Source organism: Trichomycterus rosablanca, chromosome 14 (assembly GCF_030014385.1).
Source record: "Trichomycterus rosablanca isolate fTriRos1 chromosome 14, fTriRos1.hap1, whole genome shotgun sequence".
Classification (NCBI taxonomy): domain Eukaryota; kingdom Metazoa; phylum Chordata; class Actinopteri; order Siluriformes; family Trichomycteridae; genus Trichomycterus; species Trichomycterus rosablanca.
The window spans coordinates 1741850-1760000 of record NC_086001.1 but is presented as its reverse complement, the minus strand read 5'-3'; the positions used below and the strand labels follow the sequence as shown (position 1 = coordinate 1760000).

General features: G+C 43.0%; 1 protein-coding gene and 1 long non-coding RNA gene across 3 annotated transcripts; one reads left to right on the top strand and one right to left on the bottom strand.

Annotated features, from left to right (window-relative positions):
* Positions 1-346: 346 nt before the first annotated feature.
* LOC134326469 (caspase activity and apoptosis inhibitor 1) lies at positions 347-11522 on the bottom strand. 2 transcript variants are annotated; one of them, XM_063008645.1, is made up of 6 exons: positions 11331-11522; positions 4454-4681; positions 4285-4369; positions 3187-3253; positions 1864-1931; positions 347-1305 (listed from the first exon to the last, which is right to left on the bottom strand). In XM_063008645.1, the coding sequence occupies exons 1-6, from the start codon at positions 11430-11432 to the stop codon at positions 875-877; spliced, it is 981 nt and encodes a 326-aa protein (XP_062864715.1). In that variant the 5' UTR covers positions 11433-11522; the 3' UTR covers positions 347-874. The 2 variants fall into 2 exon arrangements, with proteins under 2 accessions (XP_062864715.1, XP_062864716.1); XM_063008646.1 differs by having other exon boundaries at positions 4454-4648.
* Positions 11523-13761: 2239 nt separating this feature from the next.
* LOC134326503 (uncharacterized) lies at positions 13762-15844 on the top strand. Its single transcript, XR_010014516.1, has 3 exons — positions 13762-13864; positions 13969-14032; positions 15195-15844. It is a non-coding gene; the product is annotated as an uncharacterized LOC134326503 (long non-coding RNA).
* The last annotated feature ends 2307 nt before the right edge of the window (positions 15845-18151 follow it).

Genomic DNA, 18151 nt, shown 5'->3' with positions numbered 1-18151 from the left:
ATCTATCTATCTGTCTGTCTGTCTGTCTGTCTGTCTATCTATCTATCTATCTATCTATCTATCTATCATCTATCTATCTATCTATCTATCTATCTATCTATCTATCTGTCTGTCTACTGTATCTATCTAGCTATATATCCATTTATCTATCTGTCTGTCTGTCTATCTATTTATCTATCCGTCTGTCTGTCTATATATCTATCTGTCTATCTACTGTATCTATCTAGCTATATATCCATTATTCGGTCTGTCTATCTGTCTGCATTTTGCAAATCGATTCACAGGCTTTTTAATATCAATGATAGCCAAAAAAAGTCGACAAAACAACATTAAATACAACAAGAAATATTTATTTATTTATTTTTACCATGTTTTTACCAGCAGTGGTACAGTATATGGACAAAAGTATTGGGACACCAGTTCTAACGATTAGAACCGCAGTTGCAAACAGGTGTAATAAATCAATCATATAAAGGAAATTATATGCTTCCAACTGGGCAGCAACAGTTTAAGGAAGGTCCTGTTCCAGTATGAGCAAGCTCTGTAAAAAAAAACTCCAGCGTCCTGCACAGAGCCCTGACCTCAGCCCCACTCACCAGCTCTGGGATGAATCGGAACAGCCACTGATCAATCGGTGCCCAGCCGTACTGACTGAATGGGCACAAATTCCCACAGACTTCAAATTCTCTGTTTTAATAAAAGTTTGTTGTTTAACCGGACGTCCGACAAGCTCATGGTCAGGCGTCCAAATACTTTTGGTCATATTGTGTAGCAGATGTGAGGACTGGCACCGTCTATCTATCTATCACCCTCTAGTGGCGGGGTGTTTACTTTCAAACGGGCACCACACGGGGGCGCCACCAAACCGGAAGTGTCATTTTTTGGCCTCGCCGGCCTTCATCAGAGCTTTGATGGCCCTGGCTCTCATCTCCAGCTCCAGCAGGGCCAGCTGCTGCGCCGACGGTGCTGCCGCGGCGACGGGAGGGGACGCGGGAGCCGTCTCCACGGCGACCGGCTGTACCTGCAGACCGGGCTCGCGTGCGCCGTCGGAGGCGGGCGTGGTCAGCGACAGGATTTCACTGACGCTCTTATCGATGTCGTGCTGGAGGTCCAGCTTGGGCTGATCCGGCTCCTTCGCGACCTTCAAGTCCTCCTGGCCAGGAGGAGCCGGAGGAGGCGGAGGAGGCGTCGCCGTGGCAGCGGGTACCTCGTCCTGCTGGGGTTTGGGGTCCCGGTGGCCCTCGATGTCACTGTCGTCCATGTCGGCGTTAATGCTCAGTACGTCGCTCTCCTCTCCGGATAAACCTGCGCACACACACACACACACACACACACACTTTTCAACCAGAGTCCATCCTGGTCAGTGTGATGTAACGTCCCATCTATGTGTGATGTAGAGTAGCCAATCCACCTACTGCATGTTATCAAGTGCAAGAACACTCCTGAGAAAGACCAGAGGCAAGGATTGAACCCAGGACCCACTCTTCCAGCCACACCCTTCCCAAAAAAAGGACTTGGTCAAAGGACTTGGTCTCCAAAACAGTAAAGGATGCTCAAGTACCCACAGACAGGGGTCAGTGGATGGACAATTGGGATTTGCTGATGGATCCTTGGATTGCCAGGATGCGAAGGCAGTGGTGTCTGGTACGGCCAGTCAGAGTGCCCATGCAACTCCTGCCCACATTCCAAATGAGCGATGGGCGAGATCATGATGGGTTCCAACTCCCAACGTATACAATGATAATCCTCTGGTACCAGACACCACTGGAACCCCTTCAGATGTCTTGTGGAGTCCATATTTGGGCGGGAGGGTCCTAACGTTTTGGTGTAAAGTGTCCTGTCCCGTATCTGACCCCTCGTTACCTTGCTTCTCCTCGGCTTCCGCCGCGCCTTCCTTCACGGAGGAGGTGGAATCCACGTTGTTGTCCTGCCTGCAGGTCAGAGTGAGAGAAGAAGGAATGAACGTCACATGGAATAACAGCCGTTTCAAGCGGCAACAAGTGAAAAAGATGGTGGACAAAATAAGCGGAACACGTGGTGGATCTGCATTCTGAAGAAGATCTTATTTCTAGGTGGAATGAAGGTGGAGATCCAATCATCTAACACTCTACGTTTCAGAACGTTCTGATGCACGCCAAGACGTTTGAGGGTCTTGCTCAAGGACCCAACACTGGCTGATGTCTCAACCTGTTCCTCATGAGCAACAACCTTTAGTTCATGAATATTTTTGGGTTCGCGTAGCTAGACCACCTTCTTTAAATCCCACTAAGGATTTTTTAGTCAGGAGACAAAGCTTGGTGGACTTTGAGGTATGCTTGGGGTCGTTGACCTGCTGAACTATTCAATGACCTGTTCCTCATGAGCAACACGCTCTAGTTCACAGATACTTTTGGGTTTGGGTAGCTAGACCACCTTCTTTAAATCCCACTTAGGATTATAGGTCAGGAGACAAAGCTTGGTGGACTTTGAGGTATGCTTGTGGTCGTTGACCTGCTGGACGATCCAATGACCTGTTCCTCATGAGCAACAACCTTCAGTTCACGAATATTTTTGGGTTTGCGTAGCTAGACCACCTTCTTTAAATCCCACTAAGGATTTTCAGTCAGAAGGCAAAGCTTGGTGGACTTTGAGGTATGCTTGGGGTCGTTGTCCTGCTAGAAGGTCCAATGACGCCCAAATTTTAGCTTCTTCACAGAAGGCATCTCCTGATACTTGATTGAATCCGTCTTGGCCTTCACATGCTTCGAGGAACATCAGAAAGGAGGGTGTGCACCACAGGGTGCACGAGGCCGTCATACGACCATAGACTAGTGAACTCAACCTGGGTTAACGGCATCCATTGGCGTTCTCAATAGAGAAGCCTATCCATTACTTTCCTACACTACTCAGGGGTCCATCCAGGTTTATACTCTATACAAACCTTCCTGAATTGCAGGAGCATGCACGTTCCGCCTAAAACTGTGGGGCTGTGGGGGGTTTAGTAACGTCGCCAAGGCCGTTTGTCCATGCCCGACATTCCCTGCCACGCAAGATTTAATTGGCATAACTGGAACTCGGTTAGTTGCCTCTTTTTTGCTCGAGAATCTCACATATCAAAGAGAAAACCTCATGCATGGCGTCAGTCATGTGGTGTTTCCATTATTTTGTCCACCACCTGTATGCGGGATATGTCGACGCTCGACTTACTGACTGTCCGATGAATTCTTTTTAGCCTCTTTCTCCTCGTCTTCGGAATTAGCCGTCACGTCCACACCTTAAAAAGAGAAAGAAACGTCCATGAATAAAAGACGACAGTGTTCACTGGCCACTTACGGGCTCTCCTGACCCCGAGTTAGTGTCTGGACTTTTCTTCCCATTTTTCCCTCCCAATCTAGTCGTATCCAATTCCCTGATTGTAACTTCCTCCGGCGCTGCACCGGTTGAAGCCGTAGACCATGACGCGCCCCATCCGAGCCACGTGCATTCGCCAGCCGCTTCTTTTCACCAGCCAGAGACGGAGTTGCACAGACGGAGTGCAGCATCGCGTACGGAGAGTCACACACTGCTATCTGTGAATCACAGACCAGCCAGCAGGGGTCGCGCTCGCAGTGGACGCCCGCCAGGTCGATAGCACACCTGGGGCCACCTGGGAGCGAATATCTGACGAACCTTCTGGTTACCATCACAGCGCTCCTAGTTAGCTAAGGCTGAGATCTGTGTGGCGCACGGAGAGACACACTGAGCCCTTCAGATTATCCACCACTAGTGCAGTAACCTCAGCCAGACAGCAGAGGTCAGAATTGTACAACAGCCATGAATTCTGACCAGGCCAATCGATTGCAGCGACCGTCCCCAAGCTTTCTGTTTATGGACAAAAGTATTGGGACAGCTCTTTTAATGATTGAATTAGTGTGTTTCATACACGACAGTTGCTAACAGGTGTAATAAATCACTCATATAAAGGCAATGATATGTTTCCAACTTTGCAGCAACAGTTCAGGGAAGGCCCTAAAGATCTATAAAGACATTAAGAAAAGCTTGGTGTCCTGCTAGGAGCCCTGATTTCAGCTCCACTCAACAGCTATAGAAATGCACTTTTGACTAAATAGGCACAAATTCCCACAGAGATACAGCATTCAAAGTCTTGTAAAAAAGCCTTCTCAGATGATTGGCTGTTGTACTAGCTGAAAAGATCACATAGAATGGAAATGGGATGTCTAACAAGCTCATGGTCAGGTATCTAAATACTTCTGTCCATAAGTGGACCTGTATGATGAGTACATGAACATAAGAGATCTACTTTACCCTCCAGTATCTGAAGCAGGTTGGTCTCAGAAAGCTGCTGCAGCTGATCCCAACACAACGTCTTGATCTCCGCAAACGAGCAGCTCTGCACAGATTTTTAAAAAAAATGAAGAGAAGGTCGAGCATCGGCGGAACCGTGACCGTGAAATGAATTCCTGAATAAAAGAACCTTCAGCTCGTCGGGCAGCATCTTCGTCAGCTTGTTCTGACCGAGGACGTGGAAGCACTGCTCCAGCATCTCCTTCCTGTCGCTCAGGTAAGCGCTGATGGGCTTGAAGGGCACGGAGAGATCCAGACCACCCTCTTCAACATCGCTCGGTTCCTTCTGAGCCTCGCCCACGTAATCGGCTTCTTCTTTAGGATCCTGCAGGACACACTGATGTGGGACTTGGGGCGTCTGAAATGAACAGCAGGTCCATCTATTTTATTTACAATGATCCAAAGCGACTAACAGTCTATGCAATTGAGGGTTGAGGGCCTTGCTCCAGGGTCCAACAGTGGCAACCTGGCAGTGGTGGGGTTTGAACCAGCGACCTTCTGCTTACTAGTCTAGTACTTTAACCACTCAGTTGTATATTTCTGTACGTTGTGAGGTGGATGGTCCAGATGATCTTGAAAACAGGATTTCGTCAAACCAGTCCAACTACTTTTACTGGTCTGCATGTTTACTGTATGTATATACTTTTGATAGTGGGCAGGAGTTGGCATGGGCACTTTGACTGACCTGTAACTACACAACTCTACACACAAAAGGGTTCAATATACTGTATGTTGTGCCTCATGTACTTCAGTGTTCTTGTTGGTATAATAAATAGTGCACAGTAAAGGTGAGTCCGATCCGTTTTGGTCCGATTTTGACTTTGTTTATCCATCGGATATCGTTCAGATCCATTTACCGATCCATAATCCAGTCCGCATTTTGCGCTGGACCGTGAACCCGCGGTAATGTGATATAACGTATTACTAGACCGTAAGCCGATCCATATTACATTCCGGATCTTACCATGAACCCGCGGGAACTTAATCTCTGAGGTAACAAATAAAATGTCGTTTATTTAGAGATAACAGTATAAAACACAGAAAAACAAAACAACAGCTTCTAATGTGTGTAAAACCATCTTACTAAGGGGGTAAAACGAATGTAATCAACCAAATTAATCAAACGATCTGATATAAAAGTGCTGTGTGGTTTATTTCAGCCTCATTATGTCACCTAAACACAATACTAACAATAATAATCACAATATTCATGTAAAAAGAACTGGTGGTGTAGTGAACAGTGTGCAGTGTTGGAGGTGGTGTTGTTTCTGTAGTGAATACTGCACAATAGTGGTGTTGGTGGCACTGTAGGTGGTGTAGTGAACAGTGTGCAGTGTTGTTGATACTGGTGGTATAGTGAACAGTGTTATTGGTGGTGGTGTAGTGAAAAGTGTGCAGTGTTGTTGATACTGGTGGTGTAGTGAACAGTGTGCAGTGTTGTTGATACTGGTGGTGTAGTGAACAGTGTACAGTGTTGTTATTAGTGATTGTGGTGTAGTGAACAGTGTTGTTGTTATTAGTGATGGTGGTGTAGTGAACAGTGAACAGTGTTGTTGTTATTAGTGATGGTGGTGTAGTGAACAGTGAACAGTGTTGTTGTTATTAGTGATGGTGGTGTAGTGAACAGTGTTGTTATTAGTGATGGTGGTGTAGTGAACAGTGTTGTTGTTATTAGTGATGGTGGTGTAGTGAATAGTGAACAGTGTTGTTGTTATTAGTGATGGTGGTGTAGTGAATAGTGAACAGTGTTGTTGTTATTAGTGATGGTGGTGTAGTGAATAGTGAACAGTGTTGTTATTAGTGATGGTGGTGTAGTGAATAGTGAACAGTGTTGTTGTTATTAGTGATGGTGGTGTAGTTAATAGTGAACAGTGTTGTTGTTATTAGTGACGGTGGTGTAGTGAACAGTGAACAGTGTTGTTGTTATTAGTGATGGTGGTGTAGTGAATAGTGAACAGTGTTGTTGTTATTAGTGATGGTGGTGTAGTGAACAGTGTACAGTGTTGTTGTTATTAGTGATGGTGGTGTAGTGAATAGTGAACAGTGTTGTTATTAGTGATGGTGGTGTAGTGAATAGTGAACAGTGTTGTTGTTATTAGTGATGGTGGTGTAGTGAATAGTGAACAGTGTTGTTATTAGTGATGGTGGTGTAGTGAATAGTGAACAGTGTTGTTGTTATTAGTGATGGTGGTGTAGTGAACAGTGTACAGTGTTGTTGTTATTAGTGATGGTGGTGTAGTGAATAGTGAACAGTGTTGTTATTAGTGATGGTGGTGTAGTGAACAGTGTACAGTGTTGTTGTTATTAGTGATGGTGGTGTAGTGAATAGTGAACAGTGTTGTTATTAGTGATGGTGGTGTAGTGAATAGTGTACAGTGTTGTTTTTAGTGATGGTGGTGTGGTGAACAGTGAACAGTGTTGTTATTAGTGATGGTGGTGTAGTGAACAGTGTACAGTGTTGTTGTTATTAGTGATGGTGGTGTAGTGAACAGTGTACAGTGTTGTTGTTATTAGTGATGGTGGTGTAGTGAATAGTGAACAGTGTTGTTATTAGTGATGGTGGTGTAGTGACCAGTGAACAGTGTTGTTGTTATTAGTGATGGTGGTGTAGTGAACAGTGTACAGTGTTGTTGTTATTAGTGATGGTGGTGTAGTGAACAGTGTACAGTGTTGTTGTTATTAGTGATGGTGGTGTAGTGAATAGTGAACAGTGTTGTTGTTATTAGTGATGGTGGTGTAGTGAACAGTGTACAGTGTTGTTGTTATTAGTGATGGTGGTGTAGTGAATAGTGAACAGTGTTGTTGTTATTAGTGATGGTGGTGTAGTGAATAGTGAACAGTGTTGTTGTTATTAGTGATGGTGGTGTAGTGAATAGTGAACAGTATTGTTGTTATTAGTGATGGTGGTGTAGTGAACAGTGTACAGTGTTGTTGTTATTAGTGATGGTGGTGTAGTGAATAGTGAACAGTGTTGTTGTTATTAGTGATGGTGGTGTAGTGAACAGTGTACAGTGTTGTTGTTATTAGTGATGGTGGTGTAGTGAATAGTGAACAGTGTTGTTGTTATTAGTGATGGTGGTGTAGTGAATAGTGAACAGTGTTATTGTTAGTAAATAGTGAACAGTGTTGTGTGCAGTGTTATTATTGTTAGTGGTGTAGTGAACAGTGTTGTTGTTATTAGTGATGGTGGTGTAGTGAATAGTGAACAGTGTTGTTGTTATTAGTGATGGTGGTGTAGTGAATAGTGAACAGTGTTGCTGTTATTAGTGATGGTGGTGTAGTGAACAGTGTACAGTGTTGTTGTTGTTAGTGATGGTGGTGTAGTGAATAGTGAACAGTGTTGTTGTTATTAGTGATGGTGGTGTAGTGAATAGTGAACAGTGTTATTGTTAGTGAATAGTGAACAGTGTTGTGTGCAGTGTTATTATTGTTAGTGGTGTAGTGAACAGTGTTGTTGTTATTAGTGATGGTGGTGTAGTGAATAGTGAACAGTGTTGTTGTTATTAGTGATGGTGGTGTAGTGAATAGTGAACAGTGTTATTGTTAGTGAATAGTGAACAGTGTTGTGTGCAGTGTTATTATTGTTAGTGGTGTAGTGAACAGTGTTGTTGTTATTAGTGATGGTGGTGTAGTGAATAGTGAACAGTGTTGTTGTTATTAGTGATGGTGGTGTAGTGAACAGTGTACAGTGTTGTTGTTATTAGTGATGGTGGTGTAGTGAACAGTGTACAGTGTTGTTGTTATTAGTGATGGTGGTGTAGTGAATAGTGAACAGTGTTGTTATTAGTGATGGTGGTGTAGTGAATAGTGAACAGTGTTGTTGTTATTAGTGATGGTGGTGTAGTGAACAGTGAACAGTGTTGTTGTTATTAGTGATGGTGGTGTAGTGAACAGTGTTGTTATTAGTGATGGTGGTGTAGTGAACAGTGTTGTTGTTATTAGTGATGGTGGTGTAGTGAATAGTGAACAGTGTTGTTGTTATTAGTGATGGTGGTGTAGTGAATAGTGAACAGTGTTGTTGTTATTAGTGATGGTGGTGTAGTGAATAGTGAACAGTGTTGTTATTAGTGATGGTGGTGTAGTGAATAGTGAACAGTGTTGTTGTTATTAGTGATGGTGGTGTAGTTAATAGTGAACAGTGTTGTTGTTATTAGTGACGGTGGTGTAGTGAACAGTGAACAGTGTTGTTGTTATTAGTGATGGTGGTGTAGTGAATAGTGAACAGTGTTGTTGTTATTAGTGATGGTGGTGTAGTGAACAGTGTACAGTGTTGTTGTTATTAGTGATGGTGGTGTAGTGAATAGTGAACAGTGTTGTTATTAGTGATGGTGGTGTAGTGAATAGTGAACAGTGTTGTTGTTATTAGTGATGGTGGTGTAGTGAATAGTGAACAGTGTTGTTATTAGTGATGGTGGTGTAGTGAATAGTGAACAGTGTTGTTGTTATTAGTGATGGTGGTGTAGTTAATAGTGAACAGTGTTGTTGTTATTAGTGATGGTGGTGTAGTGAACAGTGAACAGTGTTGTTATTAGTGATGGTGGTGTAGTGAATAGTGAACAGTGTTGTTGTTATTAGTGATGGTGGTGTAGTGAATAGTGAACAGTGTTGTTATTAGTGATGGTGGTGTAGTGAATAGTGAACAGTGTTGTTGTTATTAGTGATGGTGGTGTAGTTAATAGTGAACAGTGTTGTTGTTATTAGTGACGGTGGTGTAGTGAACAGTGAACAGTGTTGTTGTTATTAGTGATGGTGGTGTAGTGAATAGTGAACAGTGTTGTTGTTATTAGTGATGGTGGTGTAGTGAACAGTGTACAGTGTTGTTGTTATTAGTGATGGTGGTGTAGTGAATAGTGAACAGTGTTGTTATTAGTGATGGTGGTGTAGTGAACAGTGTACAGTGTTGTTGTTATTAGTGATGGTGGTGTAGTGAATAGTGAACAGTGTTGTTATTAGTGATGGTGGTGTAGTGAATAGTGTACAGTGTTGTTTTTAGTGATGGTGGTGTGGTGAACAGTGAACAGTGTTGTTATTAGTGATGGTGGTGTAGTGAACAGTGTACAGTGTTGTTGTTATTAGTGATGGTGGTGTAGTGAACAGTGTACAGTGTTGTTGTTATTAGTGATGGTGGTGTAGTGAATAGTGAACAGTGTTGTTATTAGTGATGGTGGTGTAGTGACCAGTGAACAGTGTTGTTGTTATTAGTGATGGTGGTGTAGTGAACAGTGTACAGTGTTGTTGTTATTAGTGATGGTGGTGTAGTGAACAGTGTACAGTGTTGTTGTTATTAGTGATGGTGGTGTAGTGAATAGTGAACAGTGTTGTTGTTATTAGTGATGGTGGTGTAGTGAACAGTGTACAGTGTTGTTGTTATTAGTGATGGTGGTGTAGTGAATAGTGAACAGTGTTGTTGTTATTAGTGATGGTGGTGTAGTGAATAGTGAACAGTGTTGTTGTTATTAGTGATGGTGGTGTAGTGAATAGTGAACAGTATTGTTGTTATTAGTGATGGTGGTGTAGTGAACAGTGTACAGTGTTGTTGTTATTAGTGATGGTGGTGTAGTGAATAGTGAACAGTGTTGTTGTTATTAGTGATGGTGGTGTAGTGAACAGTGTACAGTGTTGTTGTTATTAGTGATGGTGGTGTAGTGAATAGTGAACAGTGTTGTTGTTATTAGTGATGGTGGTGTAGTGAATAGTGAACAGTGTTATTGTTAGTAAATAGTGAACAGTGTTGTGTGCAGTGTTATTATTGTTAGTGGTGTAGTGAACAGTGTTGTTGTTATTAGTGATGGTGGTGTAGTGAATAGTGAACAGTGTTGTTGTTATTAGTGATGGTGGTGTAGTGAATAGTGAACAGTGTTGCTGTTATTAGTGATGGTGGTGTAGTGAACAGTGTACAGTGTTGTTGTTGTTAGTGATGGTGGTGTAGTGAATAGTGAACAGTGTTGTTGTTATTAGTGATGGTGGTGTAGTGAATAGTGAACAGTGTTATTGTTAGTGAATAGTGAACAGTGTTGTGTGCAGTGTTATTATTGTTAGTGGTGTAGTGAACAGTGTTGTTGTTATTAGTGATGGTGGTGTAGTGAATAGTGAACAGTGTTGTTGTTATTAGTGATGGTGGTGTAGTGAATAGTGAACAGTGTTATTGTTAGTGAATAGTGAACAGTGTTGTGTGCAGTGTTATTATTGTTAGTGGTGTAGTGAACAGTGTTGTTGTTATTAGTGATGGTGGTGTAGTGAATAGTGAACAGTGTTGTTGTTATTAGTGATGGTGGTGTAGTGAACAGTGTACAGTGTTGTTGTTATTAGTGATGGTGGTGTAGTGAACAGTGTACAGTGTTGTTGTTATTAGTGATGGTGGTGTAGTGAATAGTGAACAGTGTTGTTATTAGTGATGGTGGTGTAGTGAATAGTGAACAGTGTTGTTGTTATTAGTGATGGTGGTGTAGTGAACAGTGTACAGTGTTGTTGTTATTAGTGATGGTGGTGTAGTGAATAGTGTACAGTGTTGTTGTTATTAGTGATGGTGGTGTAGTGAACAGTGTTGTTGTTATTAGTGATGGTGGTGTAGTGAACAGTGTACAGTGTTGTTATTAGTGATGGTGGTGTAGTGAATAGTGAACAGTGTTGTTATTAGTGATGGTGGTGTAGTGAATAGTGAACAGTGTTGTTATTAGTGATGGTGGTGTAGTGAACAGTGTACAGTGTTGTTGTTATTAGTGATGGTGGTGTAGTGAACAGTGAACAGTGTTGTTGTTATAAGTGATGGTGGTGTAGTGAATAGTGAACAGTGTTGTTGTTATTAGTGATGGTGGTGTAGTGAATAGTGAACAGTGTTGTTGTTATTAGTGATGGTGGTGTAGTGAATAGTGAACAGTGTTGTTATTAGTGATGGTGGTGTAGTGAATAGTGAACAGTGCGCACGCTGAAGTGTGTGAGTGTAATTTAGAACGCAGACGCTGTTGATGTTAGCATTAGCACATTAGCGCGTTTGCTGGTGTTTATACCTCAGTACCGGATTCAGCGCTCCTCCGTTTCCGTTTCCTCTCCTCAGAGTCGCGGTGGGAGCGTTTCCTCCTCTTCTCTTTAGATGATTTCATCTCCTGCATCTCTACAGAACCGGTGAGTTTAGAAACCAGAGGGACCAGTTATTATTATTATAAACCATTCAGCCATAGCGAATAACAGCGCAGCCTGATGATGTCATCAAGTCTGCATCGGAACCTTGGACGTGTCCTAAATCACACACTTCACCCTACCTTCTACAAACTACTTCCTACTACATTCTCTCCCCACTCTAAACGCCCTAATTCATACACACTGCACCCTACACACTTTACCCTACCACCTACACGCTAATGAATACACACTACACCCTATTTCCTACACATTAACTCTTATACACTACACCCTAATCCCTACACCCTACCGTTACAACCTACACCCAACATCATACCTTATACACACTACACCCTACACACTACACCCTACACTCTAATTCATACACACTACACCCTACACACTTTACCCTACCACCTACACGCTAATGAATACACACTACACCCTATTTCCTACACATTAACTCTTATACACTACACCCTAATCCCTACACCCTACCGTTACAACCTACACCCAACATCATACCTTATACACACTGCACCCTACACACTACACCCTACACTCTAATTCATACACACTACACCCTACACACTTTACCCTACCACCTACACGCTAATGAATACACACTACACCCTATTTCCTACACATTAACTCTTATACACTACACCCTAATCCCTACACCCTACCGTTACAACCTACACCCAACATCATACCTTATACACACTGCACCCTACACACTACACCCTACACTCTAATTCATACACACTACACCCTACCACCTACACGCTAATGAATACACACTACACCCTATTTCCTACACATTAACTCTTATACACTACACCCTAATCCCTACACCCTACCGTTACAACCTACACCCAACATCATACCTTATACACACTACACCCTACACACTACACCCTACACTCTAATTCATACACACTACACCCTACCACCTACACGCTAATGAATACACACTACACCCTATTTCCTACACATTAACTCTTATACACTACACCCTAATCCCTACACCCTACCGTTACAACCTACACCCAACATCATACCTTATACACACTACACCCTACACACTACACCCTACACTCTAATTCATACACACTACACCCTACACACTTTACCCTACCACCTACACGCTAATGAATACACACTACACCCTATTTCCTACACATTAACTCTTATACACTACACCCTAATCCCTACACCCTACCGTTACAACCTACACCCAACATCATACCTTATACACACTGCACCCTACACACTACACCCTACACTCTAATTCATACACACTACACCCTACACACTTTACCCTACCACCTACACGCTAATGAATACACACTACACCCTATTTCCTACACATTAACTCTCATACACTACACCCTAATCCCTACACCCTACCGTTACAACCTACACCCAACATCATACCTTATACACACTGCACCCTACACACTACACCCTACACTCTAATTCATACACACTACACCCTACACACTTTACCCTACCACCTACACGCTAATGAATACACACTACACCCTATTTCCTACACCCTACCGTTACAACCTACACCCAACATCATACCTTATACACACTACACCCTACACCCTAATTCATACACACTGCACCCTACGCCCTAATTTACACACACTGCACCCAACTTCTTACACTATCTCTACACCCTAACTCATACACACTACACCCTAATTCCTACTAATTTTATACACTTTATACATCAAACCCTGTACACCCGGCTACCAAACTCGGTTCTATGTCCTGATACAAGATTTCTGTGACCCACTAAAATATAAATCATACTCAAGGTCAAAGTGCCACTTTAAACTTCCTACAGGAACATCATGCCATTTCTTTTATGAGCTTTTAGGTGTCATTAATTTTGAACCTGATAATTAATAAACATGTATAATTATCACTAATAGACAATGAATATTTATGCTTATCAAACACTTGGTATGAGTTTATGGTTCTAAAGACATTTTATCATTGTAAACGCGTGACGTGACTCGCCCACACATTCACGACCAAAACCAAGCAACACGCCCAAAACGTTCCAACCCTGGGGATTATTTTTTTTACACTTCGTGCATTGAAACAATGAAGAGCAAACCGGCCGAACTACAGAGTGTTCATACTGACGGGCGTGTTTGATCACGAACGTCGTTCTCACTACATTCCTGCGCTTATTAATCACCTCTGCTGCTATTGTGGAGACCTGGGTGTTGCTGACATATCTGAGCGGTTAACACTCGGTGACGTGGTCTGTGAGGGGGGCGGGGGGGGAGGACGGACGGAGATAAATACTCAGAAGGGAAGACGACCGCTCCTTTTCTCCTGCAGCTTTCTGCTAAAGGAGCTGAAGTCCCCGAAAGCAGTTCAGTCAGCTGTTACCAGCATGGTAAGCAATAGTGGTGCTTTTAACCTCATGTTCAATCTGTTTTCTTTGGTTGTACCACTACTACTAATAATAATATTAATAATAATGATGGTTTTTATTTTCAGGCTGTCTGTTCTAGGCTGAACTTCTTTCGTCCTTAGGACGTGAGCAAAAACAACTGCTCTATCTGTAAGTAACCAAACCCCTTTTTTTATATTCGACATAAACTAACGTGTCTATACACACAACATCTGTTATTACAAATGTTTTTGTACTATTATTAAAAATAAAAACTGTAATATTGAAGAACGTTATGATCATTATGGTGCTTTTATGCATTTCTACAACGTTATCTTGTGACTGAATGACTAAAACACAGGCTTTTCTATCTATCTTAAAAAATAATAATGTTTTTAATACATTTACTGTGTTTTTTTGAAGGTCAGTTCAATAACTATTCACAAAAGTACTGGGACAGCGCTTCTAATTTTTCAATTAATGCGTCTTTATATGCTTCTGTGTCCTGCACGGAAACCCGACATCACCTTTTGACTAATGGGCACAAATTCCCACAGACATACACCATTCAAATTCTTGTGAGAAGCCCCTCAGAGGAGCGTCTGTTGGTCTAGCTGAAAATATCACACAGACACCACTCTTTTTTTAATAGCGCTTGTTTTTGAATTGGGACGTCCAACACGCTAACACTCAGGTGTCCAAATATGTTTGGCTATATCATGTGAATGTATAGCTGGCTCGATTGCGGACAGTGCTGTCCGTGTTCCAGACACTTCTTTTTATCTGACCCTTCTTAATTAGAGGTCGACGTACTTTTTACTGGGTGCAGTTGAACCAGTCACCAGCCTGAGCAGAGTATAATTATTTTTTATGATATATTATATATAGGACCCTACCAGAGATCACAGATTTCAGGGATTTGTAAAGACAAGAGCCACATTTCACAGAGCTACGATACACAGCACAGCTACCGTAATAGTTGAATGTGAACCTAGAACATCCAGCTACGGTGCGGGGCTTCGCGTCCGTGTTTTGTGTCCACAGAGTCGTGTTTTTAGCTGCTTTACACTTCCACATCATGGTCATTCTGACTAAGCGTTTGCTAACTGAATTGCCGTAGGATTGCTATTTCGCAGCAAATGGCGTCTTAAATATGAAGCCATGCTATAAAGTTTAAACATTTTAATGTACAAACTATGTTTTTCCTCCAAGCAGAGTTTAAAAAACCCTCTGTAAATGTATTTAGGAACTCATTTTGTGAGGATATTTACATTACATTTATAATACGTCTATGTAAATGGTGCATCTTATTATGTTTTTGTTTTTTTTACAGAAAAATCCTTCTGTCTCCCAAGGGGGGGTACGCACTCTTGCCGTTTGCTCTTGCCAGCGGCTGCTCGCCATGCGCCGATCTGAACCGACTGCAGAAGCACGGGCGCGTTCATGCCACGATGTGCCATGTCGTCCGTCGTGACGACGAAGCCCGCCCATCCAACCGTCCGGTACGGTGAACCGGATAGGCTAACTTCGTCGTTCCGACGACGATGTGGTGGAGCGCAGCGAGAACGCGCCCGAGCTCGCACGGCTCCATCCAGACGACGATCTGAACCGACCGCAGAAGCACGGGCGCGTTCATGCCTCGATGTACCACGTCGTCCATCATAACGACGAAGCCCGCCCGGATAGGCGAGCTTCGTCGTTCTGACAGACGACGTGGAGGATCGCGGCGAGAACGCGCCCGAGCTCGCACGGCTCCATCCAGACGCAACCAGAAGACCCGATGAGTCCGCTCGGATCAGGGGGCTTGTAGTGCGGCATGCCGGGTCATGTCTGACCTGCCAACAAAAGAAAACCAGAAGCAAAAAAACTCATTCCTACAAATACTTTGCTTCTGGCTACTTGGTTGGCGGGATTCGGGATGGCCTGCCATGAACATAATCCCTTACAATGAATAAAAATCCAACAAAGTTGGTTTCCAAAGTTTTCTGTGTGTTTTTGTGCTTCTTTATCTGAGGATTTGCTAACTATCCCTCCACAGCTTCATCTGGGTATAAGCAAACTAGGCAGCTGTCTTGAGACAGGTGAGAGAGCTCAGGTGCCATAATACTTTAGCTATACCATAATACATTTATCCAAAGTGACCAATTAAGGCTTAAGGGCCTTGCTCAAGGGCCCAACAGTGGCAACCCGGTAGTGATGAGGCTTGCATGATGATCAAAAGCGATCTTTTGATTGCAAGTCCAGTTCCTTAGCTACAGCTGCCCTGCCTTATCTGCCAAATGCATTTGTACCTTGAAACATGGTCCACAGCTTAATCTGGGTAGAAGTAAACTAGGCAGCTGACTTGAGACAGGTGAGAGAGCTCAGGTGCCAATACTTATTCACAAGTCTGGACAACCTGCTGACACAATCTCTACCAAGAAGAAACTATTAATCTGCATTCACATTTTCAGCATTTAGCGGACGCTTTTATCCAAAGTGACCTACAGTACTCTGACAGTATACTGTCTAAGCAGTTGAGGGCCCAACACTGGCAACCCGGTAGTGATTAGGCTTGAACCAGCGATCTTTTGATTGCAAGTCCAGTACCTTAGCTACAACTGCCCTGCCTTATCTGCCAAATACACAAATACATTGGTACCTTGAAACTGGACATCAGTTGGTTTTAAATGCGTTGAGTTTCAAGGTATTTTATCCCATAAGGATGTTTGGGAAACCTGTTAATGCGTCCATGGTCCCGTGGAGCTGCAGATGTTTTAGTCTCATGTAAAATAATGAGGTTGTTTTTGACTTTTATACACTGAAAATAACACAAATATAATATAAACACACTGAAATACAATAAAAGCTGCCCTTTAGCTTTACTTCTTTATTGTTTCCTTATGCTTCTTAATCGTGGAGATGCTTTCAGTACCGGCGCATTCACACGAGAAGCGGCACAACAGCTTTTGTGCTTTTTTCCACGTTAAGTTTTGTGCACCGCTATTTTGTCACTTCTCATGTGAATGCGCCGGTACTAAACAGAATACGGTATTCCAAGATCAAGCATCTCCGCGATTAAGAAGCATAAGGAGACAATAAAAAGTAAAGCTAACCGCCCAAATTCAGGTGTTCAAAGCTTGTGTGGAGAGACCTGAAGATGGCAGATCACATCCTCTCACTCTCCAGTCTGAGGGATCGACAGTATCTGGGATGAAGAATGGGATAAACCTCCCAAATTCAGGTGTGCAAAGCTTGTGGAGACGTATCCTAAAAGACTTGGAGCTCTGATTGCTGCCAATGGAGCGTCTACATAAATACTGAATCGAGGGTTTAAATATTTGCAGTTTTTGATGCTCCTAGGACCTTAAAACAGGCAAAATATCAAAACAAAAGCAACTGTTGAGTAAAAGGCATTTGATAGGCCGCTTGGAGTTAAACGGCATGCAAGAGACTCTGGCAATGACGTCTTTGGACACAACAGCAAGCCTAACACCATACTTACAGTGAAGCATGGTGGTGGCAGCATCATGCTATTACAATGGAAGTACAGGAACGTTTTTGAGGAAAGCCCTCTTCAGAGTGCACGCAAACTCAGACTTTCAGCACGACGGTGACCCGAAGCATACAGCCAAAACAACACCAGAGTGACTCTGGGTCAAATCTCTGAACGTCCAAACCCCATCGAGCATCTGTGGAGAGGCCTGAAGATGGCAGATCACATCCACCCACCGTCCAGTCTGAGAGGTGGACAGTATCTGGGATGAAGAATGGGATAAACCGCCCAAATTCAGGTGTACAAAGCTTGTGGAGACGTACATCTACAAAAATACTGAATCAAGGGTCTAAATACTTGTGTTTGTCGAAGCTTCTGGTGTTTATCAACATATGTAGAGAATGTACGATCAGTACCAGCTGAAATAAATGAGGCCATGTGATTATTGTGAAAGGAGTGGATCACTTTCTGTGTGTGGAAATAATGTGACAAAAACAACAAGGGCGAATCTGTCGGTTTATTTATTGACCTTGTTTTATTAGTACAGGAAGGGGGGGTTTTGAAAGAACAGACGTTCCTCTTTCGCTTTCCATTCTTCGGAAACCACCGGAGCTGGTTGGGCTGCTCTTGCGTCAGTGATTTGCGTCGGCGGTGTATAAAAGTGTGAGGTCTGAACCTCCAGCTCTAGATCTGAGCTACAGTCATCTGGTGGAACTGAACAACACTTTAGACCGGTGAGTTTTATTTCATACACACGTAAAATAAATCCATGATTGCGCAAGTTGTTGGCCTGGATTCAATCAATCGGAACAGGT